We start from the raw sequence: 19936 nt of genomic DNA, 5'->3' as shown, positions 1-19936 counted from the left end.
GGCCCTTTTGGGCCAGGTGAGCTAAAAAGCATGGTAAAATTCATAGGTGGTAATTTTCTCCAGATTTCATTTGATTATATCTTAGTATTTTATGTTTAACTCTAGATGTCTATTTGGATGTATTGTGCTGTAAGTGTGCTTGCTACATTATTGAGAGATCAGAACATTTGCTTTTATTCATAGATAAATGTTTCTGTAATGTAGGCAATTAAATCTATATCCATGTTGGGACAAATTTGGACACAATAATCAAGATTGATACTGTATAAACATGATAAATTTTTTTTGTGATCAAATTTTTGACATAATATAGGTTTCTGACACAAAATAGGTGTGGTCAAAGTTCTTACAAATCTATTGGGCAATACTGTGCAATTGAAGATTTCTTCTTGAAACTTTTCAGAATTTGAAATTTGAAAAATATTGAAAAAATATGAACCCCTTAAAAAAATTGGACCCCCTCCCAACTTTTTGAAAACTGCCTTGGTGCATTATCCTCAAAACTCAATCCCAGCCTTTTTTTGTAGTATGGAAACTTGTAGTACAATTTCAGAGAGATCCATACACTTAAACACAAGTCATCGTCTGGAAACTAGAAAAATGCTTGTTTAGGGCACTTTTTTTGGCCCCTTATTCTTACATGTTTTGGGCAATTAAACCATAACTCCTTCTAGGTTTCCCTTTGTTATATGGAACTTTGTGGTATAATGTCAGAGAGATCCATACACTTACACACAAGTTATTATCTGGAAACTAGAAAAATGCTAGTTTTGGCCCCTAATTCCTCAACTGTTGACCCCATAACCCCATATAATTATTCTTAACCTTCTATTTATGGTATTAAAACTGTGGTACAATTTCAAAGCAATTGAAATACTTATACACAAGTTATAATCCTGAAACTAAAAAAATGCTTGTTTTGGGCCCTTTTAGGGCCCGTAATTTCTAAACGATTGGGACCAGCATCCCCAAAATTAATCCCAACCTTTCTTTTGAAGTATTGAACCTTCTTAAAAAATTTCATAGAGCTCCAATTACTTCAACTAAAGTTATTATCCGGAAACCAATGTGTCTTCAGACAACGACGAAGCAGATGACAACATACCATTATACAATCCCAAAAAATATTTGGCGGTCGTGTAAAAAGCACTCAACTTCATTTCCTGTTTGAATATATATGGAAGTTTGGGTGAATTCTGTCAAGCCATTTTCAAGAAGTTGCTGATTACCAAGTGTGAACTGGCAGACACCGACATTGATAATGCAAGAGGGTCAATGTGATCTCTATGTGTTTCTACAGCTTTGTTGTCAGGCAACACAATAATCAGGGTTCTCACTAAGGATTTTTGAAGGCAAGTCCAGGGACTCATTATTTTTGGCCATGGTGAGTACCTATAAGAAGAAGATATTTTATTGCAATATTATTTATCATGTTAGTCTCCATGACCTAATAGAGCAATGAAATGAGATTAAATACAGATTACTTTTAAACTTTTGCTATAAAATGATGTGTGTTGAGGTTATATAAAATATTTCAATTTTGATGCATCTTTGGACTCACCAGTTTTGAAAATGGTGAGTCCAGACATATTTTCATAAGCACAGGACTCATGGACTCGCCTTTGTGAGAACCCTGAATAATATGAACTGATATTCTGTTACAATTATATGGCAACATATGATGTAAGCTAGGCTTTGTGTCATTGGTGTTGAACTGGTTTCAATTAAAACATCTATATACCAGTACATTGTATATACATATTCAAACTAAGTACCTGCTGGTATCTAATTTATAGAGTAAGCCTGATGACAACAATCTTTGATAATTACACTTGATCAAAAATCCAAATCCAATATCATCTGAAATAAAATTCATCTACCATATTAAACAAAGTGTCTGTAAAAAACAGATGTATATTCCAAACAAATAATATACCAATGTTAAAAAAAATCATATACTGGTAACATATTATACTTTAATAAATTGTTATCATGTGTTTTGAGTCAATAGGCAGTATGCTGAAGCTTGATAAGTTGGAGCATAAGATTTGGCCAATCTTTTCCAAAGCTGTCGAATCCAGTATTTTTGCAAATATCCCTTGTAAGCATGGTATAAATGTTTAATTCCACAGAATTTTATGAGCCCTCAGAAATTTTATTGTAGAAGTTTCTACTTGACTGTATAATAATATACACACGGCAGCTGTCCTATTTGCGCAGTCAAATTGCATTGGCCATTTAATCATTTCTGATAATTTTTATGTACTGAGGGTAAATAAATCTCCATATTTACTACTTTGACAATGCATTTCCATTGAGTTTTATTTATGACTTCAAGTAGACAAGTACAGGTTTGCAGAATTTTTACATCATTCACTCCAAATTTTTATCTAAGTATTTTACACTTGCAACAGTTGTAGGAGTTGCAGTATATAAAGAATAACCATAAATTTGTCCTTTAAGAATAGAAATAATTCATTGGGTTATTTTGAGACAAGGTATTCCTGATCTGCCATGGTGGCAAATACCCCTGCACATGGAATTGCCTAAAGGCAAATTCACTGGTAGATAAAAAAAAATCTCAATATTAAATAGAAAATTAGTGAAAAATCCCGTCTCTCAACCAATCAAAAGACAGCATTAATACATAAGATGGAATTACATAAAAATCCCAACATTTTTGTGTGTGTTCAATTCTGTTGTATAAGATTTTTGTGAAAACATGGCAAGTTGGAAATGATATATGAAAACATGATAAACATCAGAACAAAGCTTACAATAGCGTATGGGGTTCGCTCATTGTTGAAAACAGTGAAGAAACCTAGTTGTTTACACCCTTTCATTTGGTCTCTGGTGAAAAGTTGTCTCATTAGCAATGAAGCATCATCTACTTATTATTAAATGGATGAATAAACAAAAAGATACATAAGAGACAAAAATCATTGTATAATACTGCCTAACTAAGCACAGGAATAAAAAAGATCTTTGAATTCATCTCTCCCTTACTACAGTAATAAAGATCAATAGAATTCAAAATTTAAAAAAAAAATGCCATTATTTTTAAATACTGACCATCAATTGAAACGGCAGCCTGATCTTTTGTGAATACTTCTGAATTATCCTCTCTAATGTACTTAAAGTTTATATTTCTGAAGAAGAAAAACTATTAAGTTATCATTATTTCAAAGATTAACAACTTTGACCTCAATAACCATTTCTTAAAACATGAAACAATTACTGAGCAACTAAACAACAAAACATCTAATAACAGTATAAGAAGACAAATATTCTTCTAAAGAAATTAAGTATGGATAAAAACAAACCTTGATGCATTCCCTAAAAACATTTTCATATTGATATTTCATCTTCTTCACATGAAAGACAGATAGGTGATAGGCAGATGAATGCATCAGTAGGAGAATAAAATGAAGTTGCTGAATAACTTTTCTAACAAATTACCTTTCAACATGACATATGAAGTTATCTTTTTTAAGACTTACAGATTATTATCACTAGATGTTACAGTTTGAGCCACATTTGTTGGTGGTGTATCAGTGGTTCCAGTTCTTATTGCCCTTGTGTTTGTTAATTAAGACTTACATATTATTATCACTAGATGTTAAAGCTTGAGCCACATTTGTTGGTGGTGTATCAGTGGTTCCAGTTCTTATCGCCCTTGTGTTTGTTAATTAAGATTTACATATTATTATCACTAGATGTTACAGTTTGAGTCACATGTGTTGGTGGTGTATCAGTGGTTCCAGTTCTTATTGCCCTTGTGTTTGTTAGTTAAGACTTACATATTATTATCACTAGATGTTATAGTTTGAGCCACATTTGTTGGTGGTGTATCAGTGGTTCCAGTTCTTATTGCCCTTGTGTTTGTTAATTAAGACTTACATATTATTATCACTAGATGTTACAGTTTGAGCCACATGTGTTGGTGGTGTATCAGTGGTTCCAGTTCTTATTGCCCTTGTGTTTGTTAATTAAGACTTACATATTATTATCACTAGATGTTATAGTTTGAGCCACATTTGTTGGTGGTGTATCAGTGGTTCCAGTTCTTATCGCCCTTGTGTTTGTTAATTAAGACTTACATATTATTATCACTAGATGTTACAGTTTGAGCCACATGTGTTGGTGGTGTATCAGTGGTTCCAGTTCTTATTGCCCTTGTGTTTGTTAATTAAGACTTTCATATTATAATCACTAGATGTTATAGTTTGAGCCACATTTGTTGGTGGTGTATCAGTGGTTCCAGTTCTTATTGCCCTTGTGTTTGTTAATTAAGACTTACATATTATTATCACTAGATGTTACAGTTTGAGCTACATGTGTTGGTGGTGTATCAGTGGTTCCAGTTCTTATTGCCCTTGTGTTTGTTAATTAAGACTTACATATTATTATCACTAGATGATATAGTTTGAGCCACATTTGTTGGTGGTGTATCAGTGGTTCCAGTTCTTATTGTCCTTGTGTTTGTTAATTAAGACTTACATATTATTATCACTAGATGTTACAGTTTGAGCCACATGTGTTGGTGGTGTATCAGTGGTTCCAGTTCTTATTGCCCTTGTGTTTCCAGGAGAAGGAACAACACCATCCTTTACAGCTTCTAATTTATGAGCAATACCACATCCAGCTTCTGTCAAACTATACCTTTAATACACATTACAAATGCTATAAACATTAGTGCTTTTTCATAAGTGCAAACTTTTCAAATCATTGAAAAGACTAAGGAAAAATTTTTAACAATGAGGGGTGAATTATCCCTGTTGGTATTTTTTTTAAACTACTGTTTTGAATAAGAACATTATTTTTCTTTTATGAATTTCTTATTACATTTTACAGAGTTCAAGCTCTTTTTTGAAAGAACCACAGTAACTTGTAAATGCATATGGTTGCAGGATATTTATCATATATCTATCTTAATAACTATGATTTATATTTGAATTACCTTTCAGAACAAGTTTAAAGATATTTTAAAATACGAATGAAATGATATCTGATCATACTGCTCACAATATTTGTAATGATAATGAATGCTGAAATGCTATAAAGGTTTCATTGATTTCTTTTTTTCAAATTTCTTACTTAGCTGGATTACTTTCTTTTACAACAAGCCCTTTGTTGATGAGGCTTCCCATTGATGACCATGCTGTGTACCTACAACTTGGATCTGGCTGTATGGGAAAAGAACATTTATTGTAAAAAAAAATAGTCTTGTTTCTTTAATACTTTTGTGTAACATATTATGCCATTAAAATGTTTAAACCCGCTGGAAATGTTTGCACCTGTCCTAAGTCAGGAATCTGATGTTCAGTAGTTGTTGTTTGTTGATGTGGTTCATAAGGGTTTCTTGTTTCTTGTTTTTTATATAGATTAGACCATTGGTTTTCCTGTTTGAATGGTTTTACACTAGTAAATTTTGGGACCCTTAATAGCTTGCTGTTAGGTGTGATCAAAGGCTCCGTGTTGATGACCTTACTTTGACCTATAATGGTTTACTTTTATAAATCCTGACTTGGATGGAGAGTTGTCTCATTGGTACTCATACTTCATCTTCTTATATCTATACTAGAACACACCCGTGATATCGCGGGTCCGGGACTGAATTAAAGTATATAACTATGCGCAAGCCTTATCTTAGTATTAGTACTGTCATCTGATAAAGTCATGCCGATTATAAGATACACAATTTTCTCTGCTTTCAAATCTTTCTGTTTGAACCCGTCGAACTGGAACTTATCAATTATTGGTAATATTAAATATTTGGAAAACAAAAGGTCCTGGAATGGAGTATTTTTTAATCAACAGCATTGTCCTATATTAGTTATAAATAAAGTTGAATTCTTTGATTCGCTGTTTTACGTCATGCCCGCTAACAAATTGAAACTTATTTTTAGTCCAGATTTTTAGTATTCGTATTGTTATCTTAGAAAGTCTTACGGATTAAAATACTACAATAGATAACAATTTGACAATTTAGTAGTGTCAACCCTGTGATTATGACCCGTTTATATAGAATATTAATCCTGAATACATCGTTTGGTATAGAAACAAAATATATTAGATTTTTATGGGCATGTGAGCATAACAAATTTGTCAATAAAAAAAACAAACAAACAGATCACTGCTGATTAGCTATTCTAACTTTAAACACCCAAAAATTTGTCCAAAAAAAACCCATGAGCATTTAAAGAGAATGCTGAAGAAATATACTATGTTACTTAACAAAAAAGCATTACGTTATACATATAAATTTAACAGACATCAAACTAATTTATGACTTACAATGGAGAATGACTTGTCAGCTAAAATCTGTGCTTGTCTAATTAGGTCTGTCTTTGACATGTATGGTCTATCAGCATCTGACTAGTAAAAAAAAAAAAGTTAAATAAAAGTTTCAAAAAATTGATAACTTTTTTAGATTATATTTTACTTCTTATCTTGATCCTATGATAGATGAAATAAAAACAACACTCATATCACTGACTTCGTCAATATATGTTAATTTTAGTTGATATTTTTAACTTTAAGACCTTCTTGCATCTTAAATGTAAAATCAAACAATTTTTTTTTAGATTTAACGTCAAAATGTATTTTTTTGTAACTTGAAATGATTTCAAATGTCTAATGTCTAAAAATGTTAGCATACAAAATCCAGCAAAGTGAAAACAAACAAATTAGTTATACTGATTTTACACCAAAACATTTTTTGCCAAAAAAACATTGACATTTATCAGGGATGCAAGAGATAAGCTATCTTATTTTATAAAAAGCATTACTTACTTGGTAAATATGATTAAAATCCTAAAGCAGACTTCCAACAATTTTTAATTTTGGACATATATGTATAACAAACTGTATTCTATGTGAACATTTTAAAAGTATGACCAGTGAATATGACATTTTAACATTGATTTACCTGTGAATGTTTGTACAGGGTTAACAACAGAGCATAAGGTCCTGATCTGTATGCTGGTACATACTCTCTTCCTCCTCCACCTTGGTTCCCAGATTTTTGTCTCTTCTAAGGGAAATGTAAGAATTATTTACTAAAATCTTTAATATCAAACAAAAGTATAGCCTATTTATCAAATTTTATTACAAATGTATGGACTTGTTTTAAAATGTAATAAATAAAACTGTTATAATAGTACAATACAATACAATATAACTGTTGAGACAAAAGAAATGTTTTGCCTTCTTTGCATCAACGTTAAAACAGCAAGGTCATTGATAAATTTCCATTCAGTAGCATATTTGTAGGAGTTGACATTCCTCTGTAAAAGGGTGGTAATTTGAATACTTTTATGATGAATAACAGTAAAAAGTCTTGCCAAAATGATGTTAACAGTAATTTTTGGTGCATGATGATAAAAGACCATAAGAAAATCTACTGATTTTAACAAATCATGCTTAATTTTTCCCCAAAAGACGGTAACGATAATTATAAGAGACATCTGACAAATCACAATAAGGATATCTTGACGAATCACGGTAAAATTTTAACCAATTTGAAGCTAGCAGTAACTGAAAAAGACCGTTTGACGCCTGACGATAAAGGGCATTACTACCCTCCTGTAAATGCATTTAAAGCCATTAAAAACTGCTTCAAAAGAAAACAATTTAAAAATTGCATATAAAGTGGAGTATAACTTATTCGATCACCTGGCCCAAAGGGCCAAGTGAGCTTTTCTCATCACTTGGCTTCCGTCGTCTTTTGTCGTCGTCCGTCATCATCGTTAACTTTTACAAAAATCTTCTCCTCTGAAACTACTCAGCCAAATTTAACCAAAATTAGCCACAATCATCACTAGGGTATCTAGTGTAGAAAATGTGTGCAGTGACCCACCCAATCAACCAAGATGGCCACCATGGCTAAAAATAGAATATAGGTGTAAAATGTAGATTTTGGCTTATAACTCTGAAACCAAAGCATTTAGAGCAAATCTGACAAGGGATTAAATTGTCTATCAAGTCAATATCTATCTGCCCTGAAATTTTCAGATAAATTGAATAACTGGTTGTTAGGTTGCTGCCCCTGAATTGGTAATTTTTAAGGAAATTTTGCCGTTTTTGGTTATTATTTTGAATACTATTATAGATAGAGATAAACTGTAAACAGCAATAATGTTCAGCAAAGTAAGATCTACCAATAAGTTAACATAATCAATATGGTTAGTTGATCCCTTCAGGAGTTATTGCCCTTTATAGTCATTTTTTAACAATTTTCATTAATTTTTACAAAATATTTTCCTCTGTAACTTAATGGCCAAGTTCATTATAGATAGAGAAAGTTGTAAGCAGCAAGAATGTTCAGCAAAGTGAGATCTACAAACACATCACCATCACCAAGACACAATTTTGTCATGAATAAATCTGTGTCCTTTGTTTAATATGCACATATACCAAGGTGAGCGACACAGGCTCTTAAGAGCCTCTAGTTTTAGTTACCATCACTATAACTAAAGAGAGCATAGAAATTTATGGACTAAAGCACTCCATAATATTAATTGGCATGCTCCGGTTATTCATCATAAACAAACTTAATCATGTATTTAGGAATTTAATGCCAATAACAGAACTTTATAAGTCTCTTCCAATTTCTTTTTTTTTAAGGAGATTTAGAGGATGATATTGAGAGGAATGTCTGTTTAGGACTGCATGTTGACTTATTAATGTCTTAACTCCCCATTTCCATTTATACAAAGGAATTGGGTTTTTTCAAGATTGAATGTTTTTTAGTCAAAACTCATACATTTTTTTTCAAAATTGTTGATACAGATAGTTTTTAGGGTTTGTTTGTTTAAATTTTTAAAAGTTGTAAGAAATCCTCTAAGAGACTAGGAGGGTTGTTGTCTATTTGACAAATTCCCTGTTTCAATTCTCTTATCCTAAGGGACTCTGAATGGTTTGTGTTAACATAGGTTACTTTAAAATATAAAAATATGTTCATAAATGTATGTCTTGCTTTATTTTCACATTCATTATAAATGAATGTAAAAAGTTAAAACCACAAATACCCTGGGAACAGGTGCCTGGTCTTTATCTTCATTATCAGATTCTGCAGAGAAAAATCTATGATCTTGTTTGGTCTTTCCATTTGGTTTCTTTTGAGTGTTTTTCTGTTTTGGTGCTTCATCGTCAGTCATTAAAAATGGTGCATTTTCAGCAGAACCTGTAGTTAAATATTTGTATACTTTCAGATCATCTATCTAAGTCGATACTCATAGTTTTCTACACAAGTACAGAGCAGCCCTTGTGGATTTTGCTTTTTCCACCTGCCCACAGTGTAGTCTTTTTTTTGTAAAATTTTCCATTAATTACAAATGCTTATCTGCTACTTTTAATTGATTGTACTTGCAAGTCTTTTGATTCAACAAAAGAAATTGCATATCCACTTCTATGGGTGGGCAGAGTGGACAAGCTAGAAATTTGTCCAACTCAGTGCCCCTTCCCACTGTTATAACTGTCCACATTGTATACATTGTTTTAATCTCACATCTTTTTCATGTATAAAAGTGTTAATCTGTCTGGGTATTGCTTCTATTCCATCTTTTCTTCTTACTGTCTTATCTATGAACAGCATTATAACTGTACAATAGCAGAAACTAAACCCTCAGTGGTTATCAAAACATCTGTCAGAGTTCACAAATAAGATATTTTTCAATTTGATATTATATATGTGGATGCAACACAATTTCAAAGATCAGTGGTACAAAATTTTGCCTAGTAATTATCCAAAAAGAAATAACCCGAATCATTTGCATTCATATTTTGAATATAAAGTCTTTATCATTAGAAAAAAAAACATATCACAAGACATGAAAGAGTGAAGGTGAAAGAACAAAATCCAAATTCACTTACCATATTCAGCAATGTGTTTTGCCAGTTTAACATCCAACATCTTGCATATTTTGTCTCCTGGAAAAGTTTTTTTTTTTTTACAAATATTAACCTAAAATAATTACAATGGTTTTAATAAACCATTAATTATAACACACTTTTCCCAAATATTATGAGTTTATTTTAAAACTAGACTTAAACTAATTATCTCTTAATGAATACTCCTAAAAAACATTTCTTTGGCTTAATCTAGTCAAATTTAAATAATTCTTTCAGTTAGAATTACACAATAATAATTGAATGTCTTTGAGAATTAATGTACTGTCCCTCAGACATTTGGAGTAAACTATATGACCATTTACAAAAAATAATATCATTTAAAGTGTTGTAGAATAATCATGATAATACAAACCAAAATATTCCAACATTTTACAATCCTTTCCTGATGCTATTGGTAATGGATAATTCCTTAATGATTTCAATGCCTGTAAACAAATGTAATGTTCATCTTGGGAATATTACATATATATATATACTACTATTCTTAAAAGTAAACTCTCATAAAAATCTTTCATTATAAACTACTTATTCAAGTTGTTCCATTATCATTTTCATCATGAAAGGCAATTAATTTGTAATTGTACAAGTTCAGCAAAGTTAAGCAAGCAAGTTAATAGTGCCAAATTGAACAAATTTTAGACAGAAGCAAATTGGACCATGTCAGCCTATCTAGATCATGTTATGTTTGTATGTCCATTTTCTTGAATGTTGTACTGTTCAATATTTTGGGTAATTCTTCTTTTCTTTCATATGTACAAAAATGTATTATGAAAGAATACAATATATGCACACATTTGTTTATAAACTGCACCACCATGGGAGTCAGCAGCCAATCTATTATCAATCTGTGATGTTCACTTCAGCCTATCACCGCTATATTCAAGCTCATGTTACTTAAAAGGTTCACTGCATTTACTGGACTGGACTAATATTACAGTTAGGAATTTAGTTGCCTCATAAGGGTAGTTATTCCTAGAAAAATTTCCATATCCTCCAACCATAAAAATGGAACATGAAATTGTATGATTTAGATTTACAGAATGTGGTCTTCAATACCTAACAAACAATCACATGAACAGTTGATCGATCATTATTTAATACAAATTCCATAATAGACACGGGAAAATCATTTCTATAATACATGAACATGATGTATAAGGTCTAAAAAATTTAAAGTGAAAATATATACTGCCAACTATATATATAACCTTAGCATAAACAAACTGTGTCTTAATTCCTTTTTCTGCAGCATCATCTTTCCATTCTTGTAACCAATAGGCAAATAAAGGATTTGGACAAACAGGTTTGGTCTTTTTCCTTTTACCATACAATGGGTGTCTCTCCATCTTCTTAAACTAAAATTAAAAAAAAATATCTTTTAGAATTGCATCAGTAACTTATCTGCTATCTCACATGTTGATATCCATCCTCTCTGCAGTCTTCTAACATATATAATATGAAACATGCATTTCAGGCATGAATACATGATTTTTTTTAATATTAGTTGTTGTTGGCTTTCTACTAGCTGTCAGTAATTGCATAAGAACTCTTCAATGATTCAGATCTGTACTACTTCAGTACTTGTCTTTTTTGTTGTTGTTAGGGATGGGGGATGAATAACACGTCTGGTCAGTGTTTTTGTTTGATGTTTTTCTGCTTTGTATTGATCTGATGAGATATAAAAAAAGATGTGGTACATGTATGATTGCCCATGACACAATCCTCCACAAAAGACCAAATGACACAAAATTGAAAAAAAATATAGGTCACCATACAGCATTCACAGTTGGACGGCAAACGTTTTAATGGCTTCTAAGGTCAAGACATTGGTCACGTGATAAAAGGTCGGAGTTTACGATTTTTTGGTAAGTGTGCATGCCTCGTGGTTTTTGGACTCGTATTGACTTATTTGTACACGTACATTAATAAAAACCAAAGTGGTCAATTAAGAGATAACTGTATTGTATTTGAAGCTTTAAGGACGTCCATCGGTAGTTTTACTGTCGCAAATTTAGTTTATCTGGCGACGCGGAGCGGAGACAGGTAAACGGGTATTTGCGACAGTAAAACTACCGATGGACGTCCGCAAAGCTTCACATACAATACAGTTATCTCTATTCTAATGCAAAACAATTTCATTATTAAATTTCAATCATGATTTCAGTGTAAAATCTTCATTAAAGAAAATTCCGCGAAAAGATGTTATCTTCTTTGGTCCCTACACTAGGTGACGTCATAGGTATGCTTCCGGCCTCAAACATAAACACCGGGTGTTTTCTGGCTTCTGTGCCGCTTCAGAATGTAATAAAATTTGATAAAAAGAATATTTTTAGGTGCAACATGTGAGTTTTTTGGCTTATTATTGTAGAAATGACATGTCAATATATTCATCAATTCAAAATGTCGGCTTCCTTAGTTACAGACAAGGAGATAGAGAAGTTTACGCTTACTGTCATCCAATCAGAACCATCGTTACAAAATAATTGCATTAGAATTCTAGATTGAATTAGCTTCCTTATTTTATATAATAATTATTAAAATGTGTTGTTAAAATGTTATAAATTCACGAGTGAAGTGAAACTTTTTTTCTGAAAATTTGCGTAGATTCACGGAAAATCCTTAATAATTCCTTAAATAGGTTTGGTAACGTGTTGAGGGGTATAAAATATGAAGTAAAACCATTTTTTGGTTCTCTATTGACTCTTTCAGATCACAAAAACCCCGGATACGCAATTGTGTCAGCTTATTCGTGGTGAAGCGGAGATCAAAGGGAGATAACTCGGTACGCGCATCGTTGGATATTGCAAGTTCACAACAGTAAATTCGAGTAAAATTAATGATTGCTGATATATTTCGACGACTTCTTGAATAACTTTTCAATATTCCATGTTCCTCTACTGTTGTAACATTAAAATAGTCATGGAAAGGTTGAATATGACATTTTGTTCAAGTACTTACAGGTTATTGAACACTTCCAAAGAAGAAAATTATACATTTAACTGACTTTTCTCTGAAACTTGGACTTATTGTATATTCTCAAACACCTTTTAGTAGATAGAAGGATACAAGAAGGGTTTATCAGTCATTTGTCAGCAGAACCTGTGTTACAATAGAATTGAACTTTTAATTACATTAAAACAAAAATATGGAAAAAAGGAAATATGGTCTTCAAAATTGTGAACATTACCATTGAATGAAAATAAAATCAATTTGCAGTGGACAGAGGTACATGAACAATTTTTGTTTTATCATACCTGCTTTAAGATACAGTGGTGGATCCCAGGGGTCTGGAGATTGGAACCTCCTCTTTTTATGGAATATTAATGCATTTGAATGGGATCATATAGTTGGAACCCTCCTTTTTATCCTTGGTTGAGAATACCACCACCCATGTTTAAAATTGTCTGGATTCACCCTGAGATAAGAAACTATATAAGATGTACAAGTTCTATAGCTTGCATTAATCAAGAGAAAAAAATCTGAACACCCAAAGAACCAGAAAGGGATTTAAAACATAATAATCAACACAAAGATAACTGAAAAAAAGCTGTATTGCAATCTGAGATCATGCAGATCTCATAATTCCTATTATTTGTATTATTTCAAGTTTTGCTTTATTTTTTTTCCTTCTTACATTTGAATTCAAAAGTCCTGCAATTAACCAACTGTTGAGTCCTTTCAATTAAATTATTGATTGAATAATAAGCTAAGCTGACCAGTAAATAAAGTTTGAAAATGCTTTGTTAAAATAAAATAGTGGTATTATGTCATAAAATATACTGAATCAACTTCAAATTTAATCCAAATTCATATTTTCCTGCCCTAAAATGCATAGTCAATTGAACTACAAAAACAAAAACCTGAGACTACTACAATGTATAACATAGAGATTGGTCACTTCCCATGTTATAGTAGTCTCAGACAAAAACAAAACTGACTTAAATACAGTATGTTCAGAATTTTTTTTTAAAAGGACAACAATGAGATATTTATTATTCTGATATCAGAAATAATCTCATAGTATCAAATCAGAATGTCAGTTCTTAGAATTGAGATAATCAATTTAATCACATTATTTACTTTTATAAAAAAAAATCTCATGATATTATCTGGATTTACAATCATCATGATCATTGACTAAGCTTGTCAACATCTCACTTACTTTAAATGCTTTTAAAAGTTAACCTGTCAGTACTAAAATAAAGAGATGTGGTATAAGATAAGATATGTTATTCCAATTAAAGGGCCCATGAAGAGCAAAGTAATGTATTGCAATGATTTTTATAATTGACACAATAATGTTGATATAAATCAGATAAATATGAATTTAACCAAATCCATTCTTAGATATTAAACCACAGCCAGATCAGAGCCACACTTATATTAGAAAAAAAAGGCATAACAATTATATATTCTACATGTATTAACACTAACAGGCAAATATTCTCAAAGTCTTAATTAAAACAATATCTGCACTTTATCAATGTTTATTGATAGTTTTCTGAGCTCAAAAAATTTATTTAAATTGCAACACTTTTTAATACCTCTAGGTTTTCTTGAATAAAAAGCCAATTAAATTTGGCACTTGTGCTTAACTTTTCAAAATTTTTACAACTTATTATCGTATTATCATTAAATTCTTTTCTTAAAAAGTTATAAAGGGGAAACTGACATTTAAATATATGGTATAATTGCCAATGAGATATTAACAGTCTAGAAACTTATCACCAGAGTCCAAGTGTCTGTTAGCAGTGACAGTTAAATTACAAGTCACTTTACATACATCAACAATGAATAAATTCCATTGTTTTCAGGCAAATGAGGAATATAAGAGTAACAATAGCTTTTGTCTTACTACATGAATAATAGAAATGATAATATAAATAAGGAAATATCAGAGACAAAAAAGACAGGACTAAGCCACTGGACTATATGTAAAGTATTCCCTTACTAATCCTTATAGGAGCTGCTGTATACTTAGAAAAAATGATGTTGAGGACTTGGCCCCATCAATCAGCATTTTAGACATTACATTATTGTCAATTGCAATCTGCTCTATTTGTTCCAACCTATAATGAGTATCAAAATTTATATCTAGGGTGGAAATTAAACCCATGTATGTTCATTTACTCTATAGTTCTTTGTGTACATAAAATGTACATGTATATATGAAATATATATCAAATGCAAAAAAAAAAATTTTGCTGTAATGTAAATATGGTAATTTGTAAACATCATTACACCCTCATTATTTAAAGTCCTAGTAAAGGAAGTCATTGCACCTAGCTAGACGTGTTTCTTAGGCAAGATGTATTATATAACAATTGAAAGTATAACACGATAAAGGTTGTAAGTATATAGTAACATCAACGTGCAATTAACAGATTAAGGTAAACACACTATCAAACATAAACAATCTACCACGTGTTTGTCTGCTGTGCTTGAATTCAAAACGACCCATCAGGCTTATTTACACGGTTTTTTGCTAAAGCAGACAGTTAAATATGTCTGTTTACCTTATGAGGTCTGTTAAGAATGGATTTGCTGTTATGACTTGTGAATTGCAGGTAAATTTAATGAAGAAACCATTGATTTTTACCGTAACTTTTGAATACACAACATTCCCAGGGCTCACACTACTTCAGAATTATAGGGAGAAGTGACTTCTCTTTTTGAAACTGATAGGGAGAAGTGGTGAGATTTGAAAGAGAAGTGCTCATTCGCGCGGTGCGATACAATGTTTGGATTTTACAATAGTATAAAGGGCCATATGTATATAATGTTCTTTTTATACTGTTCAATTCATATCTGAGTAAAAAAATTACAATTAAAGTAACATTTGAAATTAAAAGTTGTTTAAGCTTGTGAGAAACTACCAACTAAATATCTAGCACTAAAAAAATAAAAAATATTTTAAAAAATATAAAGAAATTATAATATATCAATTACAATTTAATTAAAAATTATCTTGTGTATGACATTCAGTGTTTCTCATAAAAAAATATAAAAGTTATTAAGCTGGGCCATAATATATTGATATTAGTATAATAGTCTCAGAGTTAAGCAACTTTAATCAATAGTTTGAAACAATCCATAAAAAATATAAGGAATTATAACACCAATCAATTAGATGTAACCAAAAGTCTCTTAATGCGTGTGGAATGCGTAATTTTTCCCTTTGGGATCAATATTCTTCTGTCAGCTGTTCCATCCGTGCGTCCGTAGTAATTATTGTAAAAGTACGGATTTCGGTCATAGCTGGTCCGGTTCAGATCCGGAGATTAGAAATCGGTCAATGGCGGACGAATGCAAGAAAATTTACAAAAATAAACGATGTTTGACAAGTTATTTGGAAAGGAACATGACGTTTTTAATGCAATAAATGGATTAAAATTTACTGGAGGCAACTTTTATCACGTTTAAATGAAGTAACAAACTTATTTTGTCGCCGAAATTGAGGTTGATGTACGTTTTCGAGTAACAAGCACCGGTACTTGTGGAAATGCACGAAGTGATAAAAAGTTGTATTTTTATCAAATAACCTGCTACACACTGCGAAAACAATGCTTCATCCTCTTTTCAAAAGATAATGAATAGTTTATGTCTGAATTTCTTTAATTATCAATAAAAATTTGATGTTTCATCAAATTGAAAATGTCCGATGACGGAAGCGACTGAAAGCGACTGTCGTCTAGAACAGGGCAACTTGTTTTCGCTTTTGGGGGTCGGGGAAAGCGAAGTGACGTTCGGGAAGGCGACTTCTTCGCCCAAGTCGCCTGGTAGCGTGAGCCCTGATTCCAAAGGTATCCCCACAAAACACATGGCTACTTTGTAACGATGGCTGTAACGTGTAGCCACTTTCTAACGGTAAATGTGATTGGATGATCTTCAAAGATCAATAATAAAATTGCTAATAAATGATTGGATACGATATTGTGTCAGATTATGAATAGAGGAAAAAATGTAAACATTGAAATCCGCCATTTTGGCGTAGGAAACAAACTAATTTTCAATCTTGGATTAAAGGACATTGCGCACATTGCCAGCGTATCATGCATAACCAGTCATCTGCAAATATATCTTTCAATTGGTTTTTTACACTTACTTTTCTATGTTTTAGTTAATTTAATGTTTTAATTTACTACAGAACGGGACATCGTTCTCAAAGATGCCGTATAAAAAAATATAGGTGGCGCTGTTTGAGGGCGTAAACATTTTACATACGGGTCCTTTTTGTGTCGACAAGTTGACCTTTATCTGTCAGATTCAGGCGTTTGCCGTCCAACTGCAACAATGAACAATAAACAGCTGCGCCATGAGCGCATGATACGCCCGACGTCTTATGTGGAAGTCTTATGCAATAATCATAAATAGTTTATGAGAAAGTTTTAAGCAATAACCATATATTGTTTTAGAGACACGGCAGGACATGTGAAACCCCCCACCCTGTTTTTTTTTACAAAAACTAAATATTACCAAAATAAAATTTTGAATCAAAACCAAAAAGTATACAGATCTTTAGATTAATATATCAACAAAAAAAACTTATTTTTGAGATACGGCGCGACATGTAAAAAACCCTCCCTTGTTTTACAAAATACTCAATAACTCAAAAATAAAATTTTGAATAATCACCAAAAAGTATACAGATCTTTAGATTAATAGAACAAAGAAGTGTGTAAAGTTTTAAGCAAAAATCATAAATCGTTTTTGAGATATGGCACAACATGTAAAAAAAACCCTCCCCCTTTTTTAAAAAATACTAATAACTCAAAAATGAAATTTTGAATCATCACCAAAAAGTATACAGATATTGAGATTAATATAAAAAAGACATGTGTAAAGTTTTAAGCAATAATCATAAATAGTTTTTGAGATATGGCGCGACATGTAAAAAAAACCTCCCCCTTTTTTACAAAATACTCAATAACTCAAAAATGAAATTTTGAATCATCACCAAAAAGTATACAGATATTGAGATTAATATACTACTAAGAAGTGTTTAAAGTTTTAAGTCATAATCAAGAATAGTTTTGAGATACAGTGCGACATGTGAAAAAAACACACCCCTGTTTTAGTCATAAAGTGCTGTAACTCAAAAAGTTTAAATCTTATTTTCACCAAAAAGTATACAGATCATTTGACCATCATAAGAAACAACTATATTAAGTTTCATGAAATTTGGATAAGTCGTTCTCAAGTTACGGTGCAACATGTTTACGCCGGACAGACGGACAGACGGACGGACACCGGACATTTGTATACCATAATTATACGTCCCGTCAAAATTTTGACGGGCTTATAAAAACCATACCACACAGTCAGCCTTAAAAGATCCAGTAATGACAAATGAAAAACAATTCCAATGACAAAGCTAACAGCCTAGATTATCATGTTTTAACAAGGATTTGTATAGTAAATATACACATATATATATACTTGGTTTTAAGAATGAATGAAAAACAAATATGACACAGAGCAACAAACGAAAACCAGGTTTTTTTACAGCATTCTGGCTTGGAAAAGACAAATACAGAATGTTTCAAAACTAGTTTGTTTGTTAAAGCCCTTTTGAACTGAAATCTATAGTTGGCTCTTATGCTATTACACCACTGTCTCAGGAAGGCGGGGTTGAGTTCTCACAAACATGTCTCACCCCAAAGCATGCTTGTTTAACCCCGCCACATTATTTATGTATGTGCCTTTCCCAAGTCAGGAGTCTGTAATTCAGTTGTTGTCGTTTGTTTATGTGTTACATATTTGTTTTTTGTTCATGTAATTTTTAATACAAATAAGGCTGTTAGTTTTCTCGTTTGAATTGTTTTACATTGTCATATCGGGGCCTTTTATAGCTGACTATGCAGTATGGGCTTTGTTCATTGTTGAAGGCCGTACGGTGACCTAGCTAACGTGACGGTACCCAAATAGCACCTATTTTGACAGTTTTTTCATCTACGTTTTTTTATGATGAATACAAAAATGTCCATTCTGTGTTTATTTTGTAGCCCTATCCTTCTTTATTGTAAAGGTACACCAATTTGATTTTTATTCCATATGGAATCATAGAAAAATTGGTCCAAACTGACCTCCAAACCATCAATGATTCTGAAATGAGGAGTACCCAAATTGCTTCCATGCTTAAATTCACATAGTCAAAAGTCTAATAACAGAGCTTTTGTTTTATTTCTTTAAATATTTTGAACAATTGGATATTAGTCCATGCTTACTCTTCATTATTTTTTAAATGGATACTTGGAACATATTGTATTTGCTCATTTTAAAAAGATGACGTTTTGATGACGTCGCATGGCGACGTTTCAGTACATTTTGCTTTTTCAGTAAATACTTCATCTGTTGATAGATACTGTGAACGTTTTGTGCATATCTAAATAGTTTTACCTATGTTGAAAGATGTGCTTAGTATCAAATCATAAAAAAAAACAAATTGTTTAGTCTCTAGAAAATCTTGTAAGATTTTCGCTGCTAGTTTTGCTAAATAGGTGCAATTTGGGTACTCGGTGCAATTTGGGTACCGTTACGTTATAGTTGTTAATGTCCGTGTTGATTTGGTCTCTTGTGGACAGTTGTCTCATTGGCAATCATACCACATCTTCTTTTTTATATTTAAGCTTCTCTACTGTATATAAACGCCTTAACCGGATCCTACACGTACCAATTCAGATCCCAAAACCCTGTTGATGAATACGAGATTTCAAAACCTGTTAAAAATATCGAAGTACGTGGTGTCTCTGCACACTATTCACTAAACTAAGCAGTTGGTGTACCTTTAAAATTCTAGATATTTATACAGTCTTTTTCTGCAAGTCAGAGTATTCACCACAAGTTGTGACATGGGAATTCGTAAAAATGATTTATATTTATGGAAGATGGGAGTCTTGAAGGCTGCGAATCTTTGAAAATGGCGCCAAAATGCAGCAAATGATTCTTTTGAGTATATTTTTTTTTCAATAATTTCACCATATCAAAAAAAAAATCCTTGAAGTTTTCGTTCCTATCAACA

At 31.7% G+C, this 19936-nt stretch overlaps 1 protein-coding gene across 6 annotated transcripts in view; it reads right to left on the bottom strand.

Moving 5' to 3' along the window:
* LOC139514237 (crossover junction endonuclease MUS81-like) overlaps nucleotides 1–19849 on the bottom strand; it is a 40772-nt gene extending 20923 nt beyond the window's left edge. Inside the window, exons 1-11 of one of the 6 annotated variants that reach the window (XM_071303113.1) lie at nucleotides 19701–19849; nucleotides 11124–11270; nucleotides 10268–10340; nucleotides 9877–9933; nucleotides 9033–9187; nucleotides 6932–7036; nucleotides 6298–6378; nucleotides 5098–5186; nucleotides 4501–4662; nucleotides 3073–3149; nucleotides 1776–1860 (exon numbers count right to left, since the gene is read on the bottom strand). In XM_071303113.1, the coding sequence (XP_071159214.1) occupies nucleotides 1776–1860; nucleotides 3073–3149; nucleotides 4501–4662; nucleotides 5098–5186; nucleotides 6298–6378; nucleotides 6932–7036; nucleotides 9033–9187; nucleotides 9877–9933; nucleotides 10268–10340; nucleotides 11124–11261 (1022 nt within the window). In that variant the 5' untranslated portion in view covers nucleotides 11262–11270; nucleotides 19701–19849. The other 5 variants (XM_071303112.1, XM_071303110.1, XM_071303114.1 and 2 more) reach the window with 5 other exon arrangements.
* Between the last annotated feature and the right edge of the window lie 87 nt (nucleotides 19850–19936).

The sequence above is a fragment of the Mytilus edulis genome, chromosome 3 (assembly GCF_963676685.1).
Source record: "Mytilus edulis chromosome 3, xbMytEdul2.2, whole genome shotgun sequence".
In the NCBI taxonomy this organism is placed as follows: domain Eukaryota; kingdom Metazoa; phylum Mollusca; class Bivalvia; order Mytilida; family Mytilidae; genus Mytilus; species Mytilus edulis.
The sequence above is the reverse complement of the archived record's forward strand: the minus strand, read 5'-3'. Positions and strand labels throughout refer to the sequence as shown.